The sequence below is a fragment of the Pezoporus occidentalis genome, unplaced genomic scaffold (assembly GCF_034315485.1).
Source record: "Pezoporus occidentalis ecotype Australia unplaced genomic scaffold, CSIRO_AGI_Poc_V1 ctg37, whole genome shotgun sequence".
NCBI lineage: Eukaryota > Metazoa > Chordata > Aves > Psittaciformes > Psittacidae > Pezoporus > Pezoporus occidentalis.
Window position 1 is genome coordinate 5,489,087 of NW_026915691.1, and position 20,095 is coordinate 5,509,181.

The 20,095-nt window shown below is 37.1% G+C and overlaps 1 protein-coding gene and 1 long non-coding RNA gene across 4 annotated transcripts in view; one reads left to right on the forward strand and one right to left on the reverse strand.

Annotated features, from left to right (window-relative positions):
• The window catches only part of TANGO2 (transport and golgi organization 2 homolog), a 36,314-nt gene that overhangs the window by 10,173 nt on the left and 6,046 nt on the right, over positions 1-20,095 (forward strand). For all 3 annotated transcript variants that reach the window (XM_062631502.1, XM_062631503.1, XM_062631500.1), the window contains exons 3-8: positions 1,840-1,928; positions 3,869-3,988; positions 4,997-5,111; positions 14,052-14,122; positions 15,573-15,726; positions 18,435-18,539. In XM_062631502.1, coding sequence (XP_062487486.1) covers positions 1,840-1,928; positions 3,869-3,988; positions 4,997-5,111; positions 14,052-14,122; positions 15,573-15,726; positions 18,435-18,539 — 654 coding nt within the window. The remainder of the gene's footprint in view (positions 1-1,839; positions 1,929-3,868; positions 3,989-4,996; positions 5,112-14,051; positions 14,123-15,572; positions 15,727-18,434; positions 18,540-20,095) is intronic.
• LOC134170252 (uncharacterized) lies at positions 5,441-10,208 on the reverse strand. The gene is made up of 2 exons (XR_009967175.1): positions 9,989-10,208; positions 5,441-5,596 (listed from the first exon to the last, which is right to left on the reverse strand). It is a non-coding gene; the product is annotated as an uncharacterized LOC134170252 (long non-coding RNA).

Sequence of the window (20,095 nt, forward strand, 5' to 3'; positions counted from 1 at the left end):
CTTCAACCAAACTAGTTTTTAACAGTAGAGGTGCTAATTTAAAAAAAAAAATCTGTAAAAGGAAGATGCCTGCTATAAATGAGGAAATTCAAGCAAGATGACAGATTTGGTAAACCAGCTGAAAGCCTATAGAATAAAGACTAGAATCAGCTAGAAGGAGAAAAATAATGCAAGTCTGAAAGGAACAATGTTATGAGTATTTGGCATTGAAAAGATAAAAATGTACATATGCTGTGCTTTCCAACAGATGCTATCTTTGTTGGGCAAGATACAAAGCATCTTTCTTACAGAAGGGATGCCGTTGAAGTATTAGCCTAATTATAATTCTTCATCTGTGTTTCTAATGTGCAACTGGCACCTCATGATTGTGTTTTAAAACATTGTATTGATGAAGAGATGAATTTTCAGGGAAGTCCAGAAACCTGCAGAAAATGTCAGTACATTTGAATGCTGAGTGAAGTAATGAGACTTCATGAAAATTGATTCTGGTGTTGTGGCTTAAAAATTAGAATGCAAATTGTATGGTCTAGCTTCACTTTACAGTAGTAAACTTGGCTTCTGCTGTGTGAATGTAATTGACATGCAGCTGGTAGGAGCAACTGACAGTGAAGAAGATACTGAGGTTATAGGAATTGGTTAAGAAAATCTGCAGGTTTCTGAAAGGCGACATTTCATTAAAATTAAATATTAAGCAACATAGCTGGAGAGAATGAGGAGAGCTCACAAACTTGCAATTGAAATAAAGGTGAGTCATGTTATGGGTAATAATGAGCAGGACTTTGGAAGCACTGGCTGTTGGATCATGGCATGGTGTAGTGGAGCTGTCCACAAGCATGTCCGCAGTCACCTGTTGCCCTGAGTCTCCAGCACATGGCTTGCCTAAGGTTACAGTTGTCTTCTGCCCTTTACTTGGATCAGCCAAATCCTTTACCTTTCACTTTTTTCCTTTTTTTTTTTTTCTAATTTTAATTAAAAAAAAAAAATTGAAAAAAGACGGATGGAGGAGCAGCATCAAATAAAAGCTCATCTGCAGGTTTGCAAACAGCAGTCTGAAGGCTGATTCTCAGCATAGAAACCCAGTAACCCATGTAGCTCAAGCTTTTATTTGGATACCCTATATCTATTTGATGTTGCAGTAAGTCATTAAGTTTAGTTTCTGACTGTCTTCCATTGCTTTTGAATAACAGAAAATGCGAACTTTCAAAAGATGGATGAGCACAGTCAGATTAGCCTATGTTTTATTTCTAGTCTTCCAGTACTAACACTGTTAATGAATTTCATTAGGGCTGCAGTTCTGAGACGATCACAAATTTCTCTCTGTAATGGGTACTTACAGAAAAAAGCATCTGACTTGTATCTTTGAATTACATAAATAGAACTTTAGGTGTTAAAGTTAGGTTAAAAAATACTGTGACTGCATGATCCTAAGTAATGATCCAGTAAAAAGATACACTCAGATTATTTTTTAATACAAATTACCTATAAATCTGTGGGTTACCTTTAAGTTTTCCTTAATTAAGCTGTAACTTCACGTGCTGAGGAATTGAATAAGCAATCTTTATTCAGTCTCTTGTGTTGTATGTATTATTCTTTGAAAATCATAGCTGTCTCATTCTCACAAGATAGACTTGCTGACTGTCTCAAGATGATGAGAGAGAAGGCTGCTGTCAGAAGTCATTTGACCTTTACACTGAATGATAAAAGTGAGATGTGAGGATAAAGGATGGTTTCATACTTAAGATGAGTTTATGCTGTGGCAGGAATTGGATTTTGTTCCTGCCAGCACTGTGACATTCCTATTTGTAAGTAATAGTATCTCTTTCCTCTTGTGTTCTACAGGCTTATTCTAGCAGCTAATAGAGATGAATTTTACCACAGACCATCCAAATCTGCAGAGTTTTGGGACAGCAGCAATGAGATCCTTAGTGGTATGTATGTCTTTTATGGAAACCACTTGAACCAACAATTTATAAGGGAATTATGGCCTAGATTTTTTGGGCTTGGGGTGGTAGTGTTACATTTCTAATAAGAAATACACTTCTTCATTATACTTCTGGGAAAAACATCATAACTTTGAAAGACGAGTTGTGCTACTATTATCTTATTTGTGGTTTTATATCTTGTAGGGGCTTTCCAGTTTTACATTCTTTAACTGATTGCAATATGAGCAGTGCAGTGGAAATACCTCAGATTAATTTGTCCATCAGGAGCTATTAGCTTAGTTTTGTCAAATATACTGAAATACATCTTAAAATAGGTGGAATTAGTTATTCCACAGGTTCAGTGTCTGTAATAGTGACTCAAAATCATTAAACCAAGCCTCAAGAAAGTGAAAACTTCCTCATTTCTTATTGGTTAATAATTTATAGTCTTCAGAGTAATTTTAGTTATTGATCCATCAGTTTATTAATTTTGGTGTCTACATTTTGCTAAAGTGATAGTACAGTCATTCAGCTGTCTGGTTCCCCTTTGTAGGGAATCAAGCTGTAGTAATTTTTAAGTATAATCAATACTTCTGCCTTTTCTCAGAAACAGAAATGAAGCTGTGAAAGGCAAAGCATTGCTTAAATGCCAGGTTTTGACTTTGCAAATACTCTTTGTTGATGTTAGGTGTTATTGTCATTGGCAGGGAGAACTGAGAGGATAAATTACTCCCACTGCACTACGACTCCTTTGCTTCTGATGTTCTGGCTGATGTTTGCTTTGTGCCAGACATTCTGGATGCTGCTTCCCCTGCTATGTAGCAGTTTAAAACAAAAAGCTATCCTGAAATTGAAGGGTCCTGAATTTTTGTCTTTTGTACCCTTGTCAGGTCTGTCTGTATTTGGCGTGAGAAACTGGTATATTCTCCATGCAGGGGGAGTGTCTGTGGAGATCCCACGAATATATGGGGTATAACTGCCTTTGAGTTAATAATGTTATCTCAAATAAAAGCAGCAAGTTGGAGCAAAATAAATCAAATTTCTTCTTTGTGTGACTTAAAAATGGAAAGAATATTTTGCACTTAACAGCTGTTTCAGAAAAGAGGAATATGTAATCACTGGGCATTGGTCAACAGAGCTTTATGGTTTCCTTTTGTGTGCTTTTCAGTTAAGGTAGAGAAACAGTACTAAAAGTATTGTGTAAAGATGTGATATGGCTGAACTTGATATTGAAGTTTTGGATGCTGAGGAAATGAAGGAGTTTCTGAATAAGTATCCAGAACCTGTTCTTTTGATCTTCAAATGATGATTCAGGATTTAAAAGGTTTCTGAGAGTGTACTTAATATATTGAATTAGTTCTTGCTTTTCCAGTAAATGCTTTCTGGTTAACATGAGCTCATTACAAACAGGTACTGGTTTGATTGGTTGGTTTTTTTTTAACTTGTACTCTCTTTCAGGAGTTTGTTGTGGTCTACACTTCTGTGGGTCCCCCTTCTCAATGTAAATTACTGTTACCAGAGTCCAAGATTTTTATCAGTTTCTGAGCTAAATCTACGTTTTTCTGTTTATGTGTGAATTTAAACTTTCAGATCACATTAATCTTCTGAGATTTGCTTTTGAGCTAAGAAGCATTCTGAGCCTGAGTTTTATATGTAGTTTAGTGTATAGGCAAAGCTTATAATTTTGCCTTTACATTTAATTTTCACATTCTATCTCATGAGTTATTGCAGTAACTTGGTAAATGTTTGTGCGGAATTAGAGGATGGACAATTTAAGAGGGCTGACCTCGCTTGTCGAGAAAGACAGTCTTGGACCTCCTGCATTTTATCCAGCCTGATCAAGACTCAGGATTTGCATTAGGAAATTATGATTTAAGCTTGAGATATTTTTTTGTTTGTTTGTTTGTAATTTAATGTAATAGCCTAACTCTTACTTATTTCATTAGGTCTGGATATGGAGGAAGGAAAAGAAGGTGGGACGTGGCTGGGAATAAGTAAGAAAGGCAAGCTGGCAGCCCTGACAAACTATATGCAGCCAAAGACTGATCAAAATGCAAAAGGAAGAGGTATGAAGGAGCAGAAATAGAAAAAGAAGGAAGTGGACAGACAAGACCTAGTGTCCCAGAAAAATAGTGATGATTACAGTATAAATTTTTTTAACATGACTTTATGGACAAATAAAATGGTTATTGTGCTATAAACAGAATCTGTGAATGGATGAGTTTGAATACCTGTGTGGTATTCAAAGCTTGACTTGGATAATGATACCTTAATCAAGCAGGCAAAATTAAAACAAGATGTAGTGCCTAGAGCCTGAAGTTACATTCAAACAAGAACTGCAGCACCAACTGTCTTCTCTTGAAAGTAATTCTAATTAACAGTCAGAACAACTAGACAAGCATTGAGCTAGATTTACATTACACTTTTTTAGATGTTATGTTGTTCAAACACCCAAGTCAGGGAAACAGTGCAACTTGGATTATGCTGGAGGTTAGCTTGAGATTACTCTAGTCCCTTCTCCCTTACACATTGATAAATTGGAGGAGCAGAAATAAAAATAAACCATCCTCTGAAAGGGAATGTCTGCAGGGGTTTTCTAAAATAAAAATAGGTCTGTTTGTCATATGGTACTGTGTTGGGAATATATTACAATGGCAAAACATGTAACACAAATGAAAGAGAGAAACAAATGAACCCTGTCATTTTGTATTTCATTTTAGGGTCATGTATGGGGGAAATGAAGCAAGACAAGAAAGAGTTTGGCAGGGTGGAAGGAGAGGAAAGGCCCATGCAGCATAGGATAGTTAGTAAATATGAATCCTGTAGAAATTTTGACCAAGAGCTTTTGGCTGAATTCTTCAAAGTAGAAGTCAAGCTCTTAATGTGAATATGATACAATGCTGTAAGACTTCTAAAGGCTGGTTGTTTGGTTTGTTGTGGGTTTTTGGTAGGTGCTTTTTTCCCCACTGTTTTACCCTGCTGGTAACAGGAATCTTGTGTCTTACTGCTTGTTATACCAAGTCTGTCGGAATAGTGAGTTCATGCATATAAGTTGCTCTGTGTACTTCCCTTAGGTGCTCTTGTGACAAACTTCTTGACAGGAGATCTGGACAGCTACACTTACTTGAAGAAAGTCTCAGTAGAAGGACATCTTTACAATGGATTTAATTTATTAGCAGCTGACTTCAAGTAAGTCTATAAAATGTGACAGGTCAAATGTCAAAGGGAGAAAGATAACAGCAGTGACTTTCTTAGTACAGAGGTATAACAGTACAGAAACCCATCACAGACTAATGCTAGAACTCTTCTTTTTTTGCTAATTGGTGTGTAATGTCCTAATGTTACTCTGCTCATAATTCTTTTTTATATTTTCATCTTTCAAACACTGGAGGCTATCTTTTATTCTATTCATTGCTTCCCTCAAAACTTCTTGTGACTGCCTAATAGGCCATAGTCAGTCTTTACCCTGAAGGCTGTGTGGCTTGTGTCTTGGAGAAAACAAAACCCTGGCTCCATAATTTCTGATTTCTTTTTTTTCCTTTGAGAGGTTGCATGCTCTGCAGCAGGATTAGAAGAGCTGAAAGCTTTCAAGCCATTATTCCTGTCAAGTGTCTGTATCACTAATCATTGCTGAAACATTAAAAAGAATCAGCATATAACAAATATGTTAACTTCTTCAAGTTGCTGTAGCTGAAGAAAGGACCTTAGATACTTTATTATAGTCAATATGGCTGGCACAGTGCTTTCCACTGCACATGCATGTGTGTGCTTACAAATACATATGCTGATTTTTCTTTGTATTATGCCTGATTCAGAAGAATGGAAATCCAGGACTAAAGTAATCTCCAGGCTATATATCAATGCTCAGTTGGATGCACACTTCATGACCATAAGCAGGTATAAATTGTGAAGAGCACGCTAATGCTTTGATACACTTTCTGCAGAAGCATTTATCTTGGTAGACAAGCTGACGGTGCAGGGCCTTCACCTGTTCACCTTTTCTGCATGCTTCTGGGAAACCACATATGCTTAGAGCAGAAGGGCACAGTGTTTGCTGTTTTCAGTGAAAATAATTTCTAGGACCCAATCACTGACTGGCCTGTGTTTACATTTTTCACTTTCTGTATTAGACCACCTTCAGCTGGTGGCTCAAAATTCCCAGTTATTTCATCATCTTTTCACTCCCACTTTCCTGCAAGTGTGTCTTTTTTTTAAGGAAGTCCTTTATTTCAAATTCTGCCAGACTGTTCATTTTTATTTTTTTAATTTGCTGTGTTATGATGGGAAAGTGAAGTGAAACTCTTGTAGGTGATCAAAGTCTAAAAGGATGAATACAGAAAGGCAAGTATATGTGACCTCTGAAGGCACAAGGAGTGCCTGCTTAGAAGTAAACATATGTTATGTTTCCAGAAGTTTAATCCAGAAGCAGGTTAGGCAACACAGGGTTTGCTGCTTTTATGTTGCTTTCACTCTCTTTTTTATGAAGTTCATTATCCCACCAGATACTTCTCAGTATTTTTCTATTGCTTCAATTATTTTTTGCCTCGGCCAGAGGGTTTGACTCTGTGCTCTCTGCTGCATGTTGCTACCTGGCTAGCCTTCCAAAGCTGGAAGGCTGTCTATAACTGAAAAGATAACAGAAGAAATAGTCTAAATATATTTTCAAGCAAACTTGATATTCATAGCAAGCAGTAAGTAAATCTGAGTTTCTTTGTTGTAATATAGGTAAATAGAATAGTCATAATGGCTGCTAGTATAATGTATTAAAATAGATTAAATGGACATTATTTGTTAAGACAATCATTCATATGTTGCTTCTGTTTGTTTATTCCTCCATGCAGGGCTGATAAGGGATTGCATGCTCAACCGAATAGTCTTTCTGTGGTGATGCAGGTCATAATTCCTTGCTGAGTATTACTCTGAAAGTTGTATGTGTTGATTAACTTCTCCATTTTGACACATCCTTAGCTTTGGATACTCTGATGAAATGAAATTCTTGCCAAGCTAATGATGCAGTGCAATTCTATAAGAGACGTAAACTTGTCATTTTAGGAAATTAGAAGTACTCCTGTGAGAAATATAAATGGAAGCTACACTCTGTGTAAATAGAAAATGTTATTGTGGTGAATGCTAATTTGTTGGACCATGTTGCTGTTCAAAGTGAAGATTGAAGACTGCTTTTAACATGTATTAACAAATAGTGATTGGCTCTGTTAGAGTGGTGGAAAATGGAGAGGAAACTCAAATTGAAAGCGTAAATGAAGCGCTGTTGGGGAGGAGTATATCTTAGCACATGATACTGATGGCTGTAAGCAGCACATTGAGATTTACAATGTTTGTGTTTTCAGGTAAACATTTCAGGAAAAGAAATTTGTATCTTCTCTCTGTTATGATGATGACAATGTGCTAAGTGATACAGGTGCAATGATGTGAGGAGTGCTGAAAATGACCATATGGGTTGTAAAATCGCGTTTATTTCCAGTTTGGTGTGACTTATTTTAAATGTGCATGGGTTTTGGCACTTTTAGTGTGATCTGTTTGCTCTGTGGTATCTCCTGATGTCAATTTTAATGCTATTCATTTCTGGTTTTAATAAGAACACTGTATTGATAAAAATGCTCAGTACTTTTCTCATCTTTTCAGTGTATCATCTGGCTACACCTGCTGAGTATAAGTCATGAATACTTATCGCATTATTTTAAATGTACTTTTATGTTGAATGTCTGGCATATGGCAAACTCTGTTTGAAGTCTTGTGTGGCTGCAAAATTAGCTTTTAAGAGGGCAGGCTCACTACTCCTTCAATTCTGACTGTCAGTTGGTCTGATTAGAGAGGAACAAATTCATCAGAGGCTGGACTGGTCTCTTAAAAAATGTCTGCTTAAGATTCAGAGCAGTTTTCTTTCTTCTTTTGTGATAATATCTGAAGTAATAGTGAGCTGGTTTTGTCAATGATTGGGAAAGCATTTCTCTTGGGGAAACCTGTGTTTATGTCCAAGAAATCTAGTTGCTACAGTTGTTCAGACTTTCCTGGGTGTCTCAGTACTTGTATCAAGGCTGTTGTGGCAGCATCTCACTTGTATTCCATATGGCCAAGCATGTGATACAAACTGCCCTGAAGGACAAACTGAAGTGGCAGCTTCTTGTCACTCTCCCAGCAAGTTTAGGGTCTGTGACAAGTTGCCGGTGAGAGCCCATATTGTTTATGTGCAAGAATATCCCTGTGTAATAGGAGTGAATAACTTTCTCCATGAGGACTGGATGAATTGTCCCTAACAAAAACAAGTGGGAGGAGATGCAGAAAATGGTCTTTCATTTAAGCTTTTCTGCTCTCCCCTGTGACTGGCAGTTTTCAAGCCCTCCAGGGGAAATGTAGTAAACTATATGATCACCTGCACTGACTAATTTGGTAATGTATTGAAAATGGAGATTACATACTAGAACTTATTCTTCGTGTTCTGATCTGGAGAGTGACATTTGGCTAATAATAGGTTTTAGGACTGAGTTCCAGTTGAAACTGCAGATCCCCCAAGACAGTGGGGTTGGGTTGTGTATATGGGTAAGGAATAGATGCATGAATATACAATATGTAATACATGTTTTAAAGTGTTTATATTTAAATACCATGAGACACTATATACATTTTTTTCCTTTTTTAATATGGAAATCTACAGTAGGCTAGTGATGTAGCAGCATCGAGATAAAAGCAAGCTGAAGAAAGTGTTTCGGGATTAAATGAATGGTTTGTAGTGTAGGGCCTTCTAAGATTAAAACAGCTGAACAGTGCAACCAGGTTTTGGAAACAGGGTCTCTCTTACTCAGTTTGATTATCAGTACGAGGCCGTGTAGGAGGGATTTGATTGCAGAGATTAAGATCCTAACCAGTGCAAAGTGAGATAGGGTCAGGCTGCTGGTGTGGAAAGAATGTAGATGGGCAAGTCGTTGTGTGCTCTGTAAGCTCACTTAAGTTTCTTCTCATGCATTGTCTGTCCTAATACCAACTTCTGTGGTACATCAGTCTTGCTGCTTGTGACTTCCTCATGCAAATGAGGTGTCCAGGTACTTCTCTAATGTGCTCTGTACTACCACCTTTGAAATATTACTGCATAGATCCTCAGTCATTTGCAAGTCTAATGAGATGGACAGTCCAATGTCAAGAGAAGGAAAAAAAAAAACTTCTGAGAAACTTCTTTATTTCTTCCCTCTGGTGTCAGCTTCTGCCTGGCTCAAAAAATTAGGACAACACCAAAGAAATGTTTAGATGCTAAGAACAAAATCAGAGTACTGCTTCAAAGCAGGCCTTGTCCACTGTGAGTATCCAGCAGTATTCTTTTCACCATTTTATTTGATGGTAGGAGAAATAGCTACAAAAATGTTTGGGCTTTATAGTTGGTAGTTTGGTGTTTGCTTGTTTGTTTTCAGCTTCAGAACAGAAGGAGTTTTCTGTTATCTCATGAACATTGAAGAGAAGAGAGTATGTGAGCCGTACTGCTCAGTTGAAACTACTGATTGTCATTTCAAGCTGCCAATTTCGTCTTTTGTCCTTGCACAAAAAATACATGCACACATTATTTATTAAACAATACAATGTCTCTCAAATACTCTCCCTGTTAGAAGATCAGAGCTCAGTGCCCAGTGGAGTGATCCCTTGGTGATAACCACACCCTGTGGAGCTTTGTGCTTCATTACTTTTCTTCTTTTCCTGTCTATATTTTTGGTGAACGTAACTCAGCCACCTTGAAGTTGAAGCAGGGCATTGGTGCAGAAGGACATTGCTTATATTTCATCTGCATTAGGAAGTAATTGTGTCAAGCACTGTGTGGCTTCCATGTTGCTGTGAGGAATCCATTACTACTGACATTTATACTCCTTAGAATATTTCCTAGAACTTTTATTATTGCTTTTTTTTTTGACAGAATTATGTATTTAGGAGCATAATTTTTATGTAGTTTTAGTTTTTTCTCTTTCTGATGTCAGCTATGGTTGGGAATTTAAAAAATTAAAGTCTGGGTCCTATTGTCATCACTTTAATTATGCCTTTACTCCTTCTTCAGTGAATTCGGGTACCTATACATGTGAAGCTGGGAGGAAAGGGAGTCTGAGCCCAGGCAAGGATTTTGAGGCTATCGCTGTGATCAAGCTTCAGTAATTTTTTTCTCACCTTGGCTTCTGCCTTGATGTTGAGTACTGAGTATCTGTAAACAGTAGGAAGAGAGAAGGTGGAGCCAAATGCTAAAAGAAAGAGTAGCTGACTGTCACAGTGAACCGAATTTTGGAAGTATCTTCATTTCAGAAGTCTCTTGGAAAGCTTTAGTCTTTTGACAGAAGACAGCAGCAGTGTTGCAGTAGAGGTAAGTTAGAGGTAATAGAAAACACACATCTGGAGGAATGTGGAATGTAGAAAAAATAAGTTACAGATGTCCTGAATTAGAGACCCTGCAGTTGATACACCTTTCCCATCTTTTTGTTCAACTCCAGGCGAGCTTGTTAGTGAATTTGTCAGTCACAAGAATCACAGCACAGATGCTAGGTAATACTCTTTAACATAAAAAGCAGTTGCTAAAGGAAGTCAGTAGTGCCTACTTGTTCTGCATGCAGTCTTGTTTATGACAGAACTTGTCTAATATCTGTGTTCAGGGGCTTCCTTGGGCTATTTGTCCAGATCTATACCTAAAACTCCATCTTTTCAGACCTCAGGTGATAACAGTTGCTTTGATCTTTTCTCTTTGTAGACAACCTACAGCAAATACAGCTTTGACAATTTGAAAAGATAATATTTAATGCACCAATAAAATAGTCTGTGTAATTACTGGTGTATTAACTGAAAAAAAAAGACCTTAATTTTGCTTTATTTGTTTAAATAGATTACAAGTATTCTAATTGCTACTTTACTTGCACATTGCTTTTTCTTTGTCCCTGTTTATGGAAAGCGGAGTGTCCCATTGTATGCTGAGTATAAAACTTCTTGTGTCTTAGCATGTGACTAGGACCAAGAAGTCAGACTAATCTATTGATGATGGCTTAGCTCAATACTGTCCTTTTTAGCTGTCAGGGGATTCAATCCTTTGAACTGTTGATCCTTTGAAGTCCATTCTTTTTTTGTTCCTGTGAGGTCCCAGGCATCTCAGGTATGTAGCTTAGTATTTGCAGCCAAATAAAGTATGGCTTAATTTCTCTGCCTATCTAAAGGTTTCTTTCCTTCTCCTTGAAGAACTGACAGGATCCAGTGAAGGGAAGAGTGTATGGGAGTCTTATATTTGAAATTTTAAACAATTTATAATAACCTCCATCTACCTTAAAGGCAAAATATCTTGGTTGTATAACTGAAGGAGCTAGGAATATGAAAAAGAGTCAAAGACTTCTTATTGCCTGTGGCATGACTATAAAAATGGTTTTAGAAATGTAAGTTTTGCTCATTTTTCTCATACAAATATTTCTGCAGACAAGTCTACTGGCAAAATGTTTGCTGAACCAGCTTAATGGGTGAATATTTCATTAGATTTTCCCCACTCTTCCAGTAATTTATTTCTAATACTTAAGCTTATTCAACAAAGAAAACGTTACCCATCTGGTGAAAACAGCTGTTGTTCTGATTGCTGGCTTTACCTGCTCAAGAACAAACTATACCTTTTATTCTATGTAAATTTTAATACAGAACTTGTTTGTATCTGAAGGAGTCTCAAGAAATAGAAGGGAAGTTCAGGTTGTTCCTCACTGAGTTCTTTTTCAGTTCCACCTGTACTTTTCAGCATTGCTTTCTCATATTCATTAAAATGCTGTATTTCTCTGCCTTAGAGTGTTTAAAGGTCATGATTTAAAAACCCCTTTTGTCTCTAATAAAGAAAATACAGCACTTTTAACAGATTCCATAAATGGGTTGCATACAGAAGTTAATATGCGATAGTGGGACAGAAATTTGCATCTCGAGACATTAAGGAAAGGAAACTGTGGTCCTATCTTGTGTTTCCCTTCTATTTTGTTTCAGCAACTTTTGTTATGGACTATCTAGGTATTCCCAATGCAAATACTCCAAATGGGGTGAAGAAACAAACGGTTTGCACTAATATATTTTTATTGATGGATAAGAATATTTTACTGAATCACAGATAATGTATTTCCATGAGAGCTCTACCAGAGACTAGGAGAAAACTTTAGAGAATAAGAATTAGGGGTAGAATAGGAAAGGAACAATTGGTATTCAGTGCCCTGATGAAATTAAAGCATGATTCTGATTTGAGCAGTCATCTGTGGAGAGTTAAGGTGGTCGATGAAGAGTCTTGAGATCAGCATAAGGTAAATGTGAACAAGGATCTTAATATTGAAAATAAAAACAAAGATGAGGAAAATAAATGTCTTTTAAGCCACTAGAGGAAAGTTCAGAAAATGCCACATCTCTTTTAACAAGTAGGTAAATTGTAAATTGACTAACTGGGAGCTTTTCATGATATTTAACAATAGAAGCAACAAAACACAAATACCACCTGCTATAATTACTGTCTTTGAACTATGCTGGAACACTTGGACGTATTTCTGTAAGGCACCAGGAAAGTATCAAGTCTGCAGGAGGGACAGAGTACTGCACAGAGGAGGAAAGACGCTTTTGTTTTTACTTTATGTGGGGGTTTTTTGTATTCCTCCTCTTGCCTCTTCTGACTTGTATAATTAAGTTAAATTTCCCTCTTCATTTGGCTGTCTTGCAGAGGATTCTATGGAACATCTTTCAGAATAGCTTTTTATGAAGAATATAAACAGCTAAATCAAGGCTGTTTTGCTTGTTGTTAAGGTTTGAGTAGTAGACGCTAAACTTATACAGAGCAATTGAACTTCTAGTACATTGTTAATGAGATTGCATTCTATATACTCTTATTTGCATTGGGGCACAGCTATGTGGTTTTATCTTAAAAAAATGAGCTGGAAATGGCTTCTCTACTGTATTATGTTTTATGCTATTCAATCCAAATTCAATCTTAACTGCAAGTTTTGTGTTTGGGATTTGGGGCTGTTTTTTGTATGTTTTTCATTTAGAAAGTCTGTCTGCTCTCTAAGGAGCTAGAGCTTGATGGACATTAAAAGCTGAACTATAATCAGAGTGTAAGTAACTTGAATAGGACACTTTTCCACTGTGAACAAGTAAATCGCTAGAGGGAAATATAATATTACATAGTTTCATGGCTGTGTCCTGGCAAATTTATTTAAAAACCCCACCAACTGGTAGCAATCTGCAGAATCACTGTTTCATGTCAGTTGATGGGATTGAGGGATGCTGAGAGTGAGCCATCTAATGGCAATCCATTTCCCATGCTCCATTTCCCACAAGCACACAAAGCTTATTGACTTTCTTGTTGGTTTTTTTTTTTGTCTTATTAGTTGGTTTGGTATTTGTGTTGTCAATATCAGTACAACAGCTTAAAAATCTATGCAATTCAGATATGCTGATTTCACCTCTGCCAAGTGAGAGTTACTTCCAGTGTTGGAAGCTGGTTTTGAATGTCATGTGAGGTCCTCTGCCCTGTTAAAACTGGGCACAAGAGAGTGGCTGCTGAAACAGGTACCTGCAATTAGAAAGGGAGTTTACAAACGGTGAAATTATCTCACAACAGCCTGAAAATGCGTATCTGTCACTTCAAGGACCCAGACATGCCCTATGACACTGCTGTAAGTGGGCTTCAAAATGTGCTTCTGTCAAATAAAATGGCCCAGAGTAGTCAGCCTCTTAAAATGTGGTAATGATTCAGTAGAGATGATGGGGGAAAAAGTTACTTGCTGTGATGCCATCCTTTTGTTTTAACATGCCTCCTTTCCTTAAGTAACTAAATCGTCAGTTATTCAAAACCATCCAGGTTATTGTCATTAGGCTAGGCTACTTTCCATGCAGCAGTTCTGGGATTTTACTGAATTTTATTATAGTTATGATTAAATATAATAATGTAATCTTTGACAGTGATACAGGTAATACAGTGTTTTGTGAGGAGGAGAGTAATACAACTCATCAATCTCAGGCCTGTGGTATCATAGGAGTAGCAGTGGGAGAAGCATCTTGCTGTGTTTGACAATTGCATTGAATTAGAGCATAATCAAACATAGAAGCTGATGTTTTTTTCAAGGAGAAATTCTTATTTATATTTTTCAGTACCACCAAAGGAGATGTAATTTGCTACTATGGAAACAAAGGAGAACCAGAACCTGTTTTCCTAAATGCTGGTAGGTTTTCTTCAGAAAAGTCTGAATATTACCTTTTGTTATTTTAAAGGAATCAGAATGGAGCTGTATTGCTCTAGTAACCCAGCTACTTAAGCACTGTCTTCACTAACTTTTTCTTTGTATTTTTTAAAAGAAAAAAAAAAATCCTTACATTCATTTACGTTTTTACTAAAAAAATTCAGTAAAAAATCAATAGTTTGTTAAAAGCTTCTATCCATGACAGTGTACCCACAGCTGGTGGAATGCTCCTTAGGTAACTCAGACTGAAAGACAGAAGTCTGTCTTGAGGAATGGAATTTTCAAAGGTTCAGGGATTTGACCCTGAATCTCTTTACCCAGTAGTGTGAAGGGCAGAGTGTGACTGTGCTCCCTTAGGAACAGAGTCGGCTTAATTGCATTTTTTTTTTTTAATCTGTTTTATCAGGTGTATATTCAAAATCCAGGGCTTTGCTAGCGACTGTAGAGAACAGTACTCCAGAATTCATCACCAAAAAGCCTATTTAAATGGACAAGGACACACAGAAGGCTCTGAGCAGCGTAGCTGGCTGATAAAAGTTAATGACAGTGGCTTATTTTGCCTGCTTGGGTTAATGGCCAACATGTTGCTGCCAGTAGGCAAATAGCTACTCTTGCAGTCACAGCATAAATTCTTGGAAATAGCTGTTAGATTTTGAACGGCTACAGGCATAAAATGGGGTTTAATACAAATACTTAAAAATCCCAATCTGGCTGCTTGGTGTAATTATAAACTGAATCACAGATTTTAAGTATCTGTAGACTGTAGCAAAGGTAATTCTGGTTTCCATACCTCAAAAACTAATTCCTTTTCTGTGTATGTGGCTGTCTTTAGGGAGAGATGAGGTTTGTTAATCTTTATGCTTAGTTTGAATTGTGGTGAGAAATGTAGGGTACTTCTAAAGGGAAAGCTCCTTCTGGTTATCAAATCTTGCTTTGCAGTGGTTTTCAAGAGTAATATCAGAGGCAAAAATAAATTTATTAATGTGGCTAACCTGGAAAAGTCTACACTGCACAAAATACATATAGTTCTGTTGTAGCTTTTTCAGTTTGGCAAACCAGAGCTTAAAGTAGCTGCTGCAAATACGCATTAGAGTAAAACTGTGAAACAAACTACTGAACATTAGCACAGAAAAGTGCCTAAGCACTAGTGCAAGATACATGCCTGCTGTAGTCTCCTGTTTAGGGATGGGGCATGTGTTTTATAGCTTACCTGCAGGAAAAGATTAGCTGGGGGATCACCTAAACATTAATAAAATTTGTGAAATCTGTAATGACAACTGCAAATGACCAGCATACCCTTTCCAATTAAATTGATTTCCACCACCTTCTTGACCATTATTTAGTAAGTGCGTGGATCCCGTGTAGCTAGAAGTGGTCCACAGAGACTGGTCTGTAAATAGTTGATTGTTAATGTTTTTTTTATTATGTATAGGAATATATGGATTGAGTAATTCTCTGTTGGATACACCATGGAAGAAACTTGAATATGGGAAGCAGCTTTTTACAGAGGTGGTCAAGAGAAGTCAAGACCTTACCAAAGAAGAATTGGTGCAGGAGCTTCTCACAGTGATGAATAATCAACAGCCGTAAGAACATAATGCGATATGACCATTTTAAAAGTTGCATCTATAAATTATTTTGACAGAATATAAACTTTAGTCTTAAATTAATTGACTGAAGCTGGGTAATAAAGAGGAAAGGTAAGGCTCTTTCTCTCCAAAGAGACTGACTTCCAACAATACTGATTTTTTTTTTAAGCAGCAGGAACAGTAAACATTATTACTGCAGTCTCAGTACTGATAGACTGTACACAGATTTCTCTGTGCCCTTTCCTTTAAAGATTGCCCTTCTCTTAGTAAGGGTTATTAGTGCAAAACAAGGGATTTCTAAGTTGCTTGTAAGCTTTGTGGAGGCTCACTTCAGGGTAAGGTTCAGTTTCTTCCTGCACACAGGGTAAACACTTGTTTACATGAGCAGGTTTGCGTCAGCAGCTGCTAGCTACTCTATTGCTACCCAGAGTGTAGACAGAGGGTGGAGAAGCAAGGTAATTTCAAAGTAGAACCAGCTGCCTTCCTCAAAGTGCAGTTGTTTTAGGCTAAATGAGGGAAGGAGTTGAGGGTGTATTTGCACAATTCTGGTCTCTGGTCCAGGAAGTTCCAAAGAGATGAGTTTGAGTATGTAGGTAAGGTTCCTGCACTCATGACTGGCTGAGCAGTGAATCTGAGCCCATAAACTAGGTGTTTAGAAGTAAAGGAAATTTATACAATTTCAATGTCCAGACATGGAGCAGGGTAAAGGAGGTGCTGTTGTCTAAATTTGTATCATTGCTCACCATCTAGTATCTGTCATGTTTTGCCTGGCTTTTACCTGACTATGGGGTGATCTGTGTTGGAGCCAAGCTGTTTCTGGTATATAGGTTCAGTTTCCTACCTTTATTAGTCAATTTTAATGCCAATATTCATGTTTGTGGCATTTTTCAGTGGTTCAAAATAGATGTTTATGTAAGAGTGAGACATCTGAGCAGTGAGTAGTAATTGGGAAATCTACTAAGCCAACTTAATTAGAGTTTTTCATCTGATACCAGGTGAAGAGATTTCTCATAAAAAATGTTACACTTTACCTTTTACTAGTAAAAAGACAAAGGTACAAGATACAAGTGATCTTAATGTTCAGTAATTCAGTAGGATCTCATCTGAAATAATCTGGCTATAAAATGGAAATACTTACTTACAAAAAGTAATATTTAAAAATAAGTTTGTAATATTTCCAAAGCACACTTCATATTTGTTATGAAAAGATCATTTCATCTTGAACACATGGATATGCACTAGCTTTGAACTTTCTTGAAATATCTTATTGCATATTACCTTATGATCCCTTTGTGTATGTTGCAGGAATTAAGTTGCTTACTCTTAGAATTCCCTTCTTTCCTGCTGGATACAGGATTTTGTCTTTTATCCCCTCTATTTTCTTTAGCCCCACCTTTGACTGATCTCAGGGATGTACTGCACTCCTTCCAGTCTCTTTAAAATTGCTTTGGGTCATTGAGCTGGAGAGACCATGGAGCTCATACAGGAGCTGTCAGTGATGGGGTGCGAGATAGTAGCTGATAGTTCTCAGGGGCTCAGTTGTCCTGCTATGTGCTCTCTCTGTTACATCATGGTATGCTCCAGCCGTATGCCCAACACAGGCATCAGAAGAGCTTAGTTGCTCTGTTCACACTTATTCTTGCTTTTCCCACCCAGAGGTCCTCTTCTCCACCACAGCAACAAAGAAAATGATCCCACTTAGATGTAAAGGTCAGTCAGAGTATAACAAATTGCAGTCTCCTCCACAGCTGAGGATGAGCTCTGAAAATGAGGTTGAGTTGATCAGTCTGTTCTGTTCTGCCCTTTTTCCCAACATTCACTACACAGCTGATAGGCTGCTGAATTATTACAGTATGATAGGTACAATTATAGATGGGTCTGTTCTAGGAGGCAGAAATAGGATTATTTCTTGGAAGATGGAAGAAGCTAAAACTCAAACACAAAATACTGCTGCTAAATTGATAAATTACCTTGGAATCTTTACTGAAATAAGAAGCTGTACTCATGGCTAGCATTTGAGAATATGTTCTGGTGATGTGAGTGGAAAGGCATAGATGTAGGGTTATTGCAGCAACCTTCGAGACCTTAGCATCTCTTCTGTGGGATGCTGATACTTGTTTAATTACAATAAACAAAACTTGACATGCTTTATAATAAATCTATGTTTCAAGCTTTGATAGGAATGTATGTCAAGAAACTTGGATGGTTGCAAGCTCACCTTGTCACCTGATGCATCTTTGTGAATTTTATTTTGGGGCTTGTCCTGGGTGTGTTCCAGATATTCCAGATAAAATCAAAGAAAGCACAGAGGTCTTTCTTCAACACAAAAAGAACTCCCAGAGTCTAACTGGAAAGATGCTCGTTTATGTGATGCCATTAAAATATTCACAATCAAGTAATTTAATTTAAACCAAAATACTAGAAAGAGAAACAAAGAATAACAAGGAAAGTGAGAAAATTGTCAGGATATGAAAAATATTTCTTAAAGTGACACAAAAGTTCAAAAGCTTGAAAGGGGAAAGAGCTTACAAGCTGTTTTATCTTGGTTTTCCTCATACTTTAGTTTCAAACACAATTCACACTTTTTTACTTTTTGAAAAGTGATTGGTATTTATCAACCACTCAGTCAACACAGCTTACTTTAAGAGGGATGAATGTGTTAATATTGGAAAATTCAATTATATTTTTATTACTTCTTTTTTCAGTCAATTACCAGACCCTGCGATTGAAGAGCAAGGGAAGGATTACATACGACCTGTACTGAACGAGTATGCAGCTATTTGTGTTCGTTGCCCAGGTTATGGAACAAGGTAAGAAACCTCATAGTCAGAAATAGATGTATACTGGATCAAAGCATATCTCCAATCAAAACTATACTGCTATGTTTTAATTCTATAGTGATTGCTTTAAATTTATTTAGATATTACTCAACTATAATTCAATGAACTGTTTCATTGCTCAGTATTCTGTTGCCTTAGATTTACTACTGATGCTTAGATTTACTACTGATGCTTAGATTTACTACTGATGAGCATTTTAAGCTCGCATGGTTCACCTTTGGTGGGGAGTGTGACATAGCTTCAGTTTTTTGAAGGCAAGATAATACAGTTCCCCAGTGTAGTAGCAGATCTGACCACCTCTAATTTTGATCTTACCAAAGATACTGCAGAATTACAGAATTTCTTTTTCAAGAGTGAGAGAATGTAATCTGCAGAGGTTTCTTTAGGCATGTCATTGTAATACGTAACTGCCATTTTCATACATTAGAAGCCTGTTACTGTTGTCCAAAACAACATGTATTTCCAGTTTTCCCTAACTGATGCTTCTGTTTTTACTGAAATATTCTTCCTTTCTGCTCAGACTGTTGTTCTAAAGCTGCAAGACTAGAGTAATGCAATGAATATTGCATTTAATCCTTGATGGGACAAAATTATAGGTGAACCCTGTTGCTGCTGGTAGGGAATTCCTCCTCTAAAAGTCTGCCAACAGTTTTGTCAGATTGGTCTCTGGCATAATCAGCCATAGTATTTCCTCTGTAGGGATGTAAATTGTGAAGCCGAGAGCACACCCTTCTGTAAGTATTTTAAGTTGGTATTCTGAGAAAGAAACCACTGCCAAAACCAAGTATCTCTGTAAAATATATTCAAAGAACAATTTAAATATGGCTTATGAAGACTTAAATTAGCAAAGCAGCATCTTTCTTCCTTTGCTTCACAGGTTGCAGTGTAGCTATTTCAAAGGAAACAAGGATAACTCAGTAGAAATCCTGACCTCTTACTAGTGAATTAACACTATATTTCAAGTCTTCCCTGCTACTGTAATTGTATGCTCATACTTACCTTTCCCTTAGCAACATGAATAAGTGAATAGAGGCTGTTAGTTAGGCCTCACAATATTCTTCTGAGGAAATGAAGCAGTTTTTACATGAGTGAACAACTGTGAGATGACTTGGGGAAGGCTACCACATCAGGATGGTGAAAAATTCCTACTTCTGTCAGTTGTCTCTGTCTGGCAGGGTACTGCAGTGTCCAAAGAGAAACCACAGCTAATACTTGGTAGAGTGGCATAGATGCATGAATGGAATCTGCTTTTCATGAAAACAGATTTCTTCTTTGGAAGGTTCTTAGAGATAGAAAAGTTTCTCTGTGATCATGTATCAGTGTCCTATGATAATAATTAATGATGTTTAAATATTAATGGACAATGGATTTGAAAGGAAGGAATGGAAGAGTGCCACTGATATGAATAACCCATCAGGGTACATGTAGGCTGTGAAGAAAAGCAAGGGTTTATGCTCCTTCTGAATGGAACACTTGACACTTAAATGAAGTTTAACCTTTTATCATACTTTCTAAATTACAAGTTT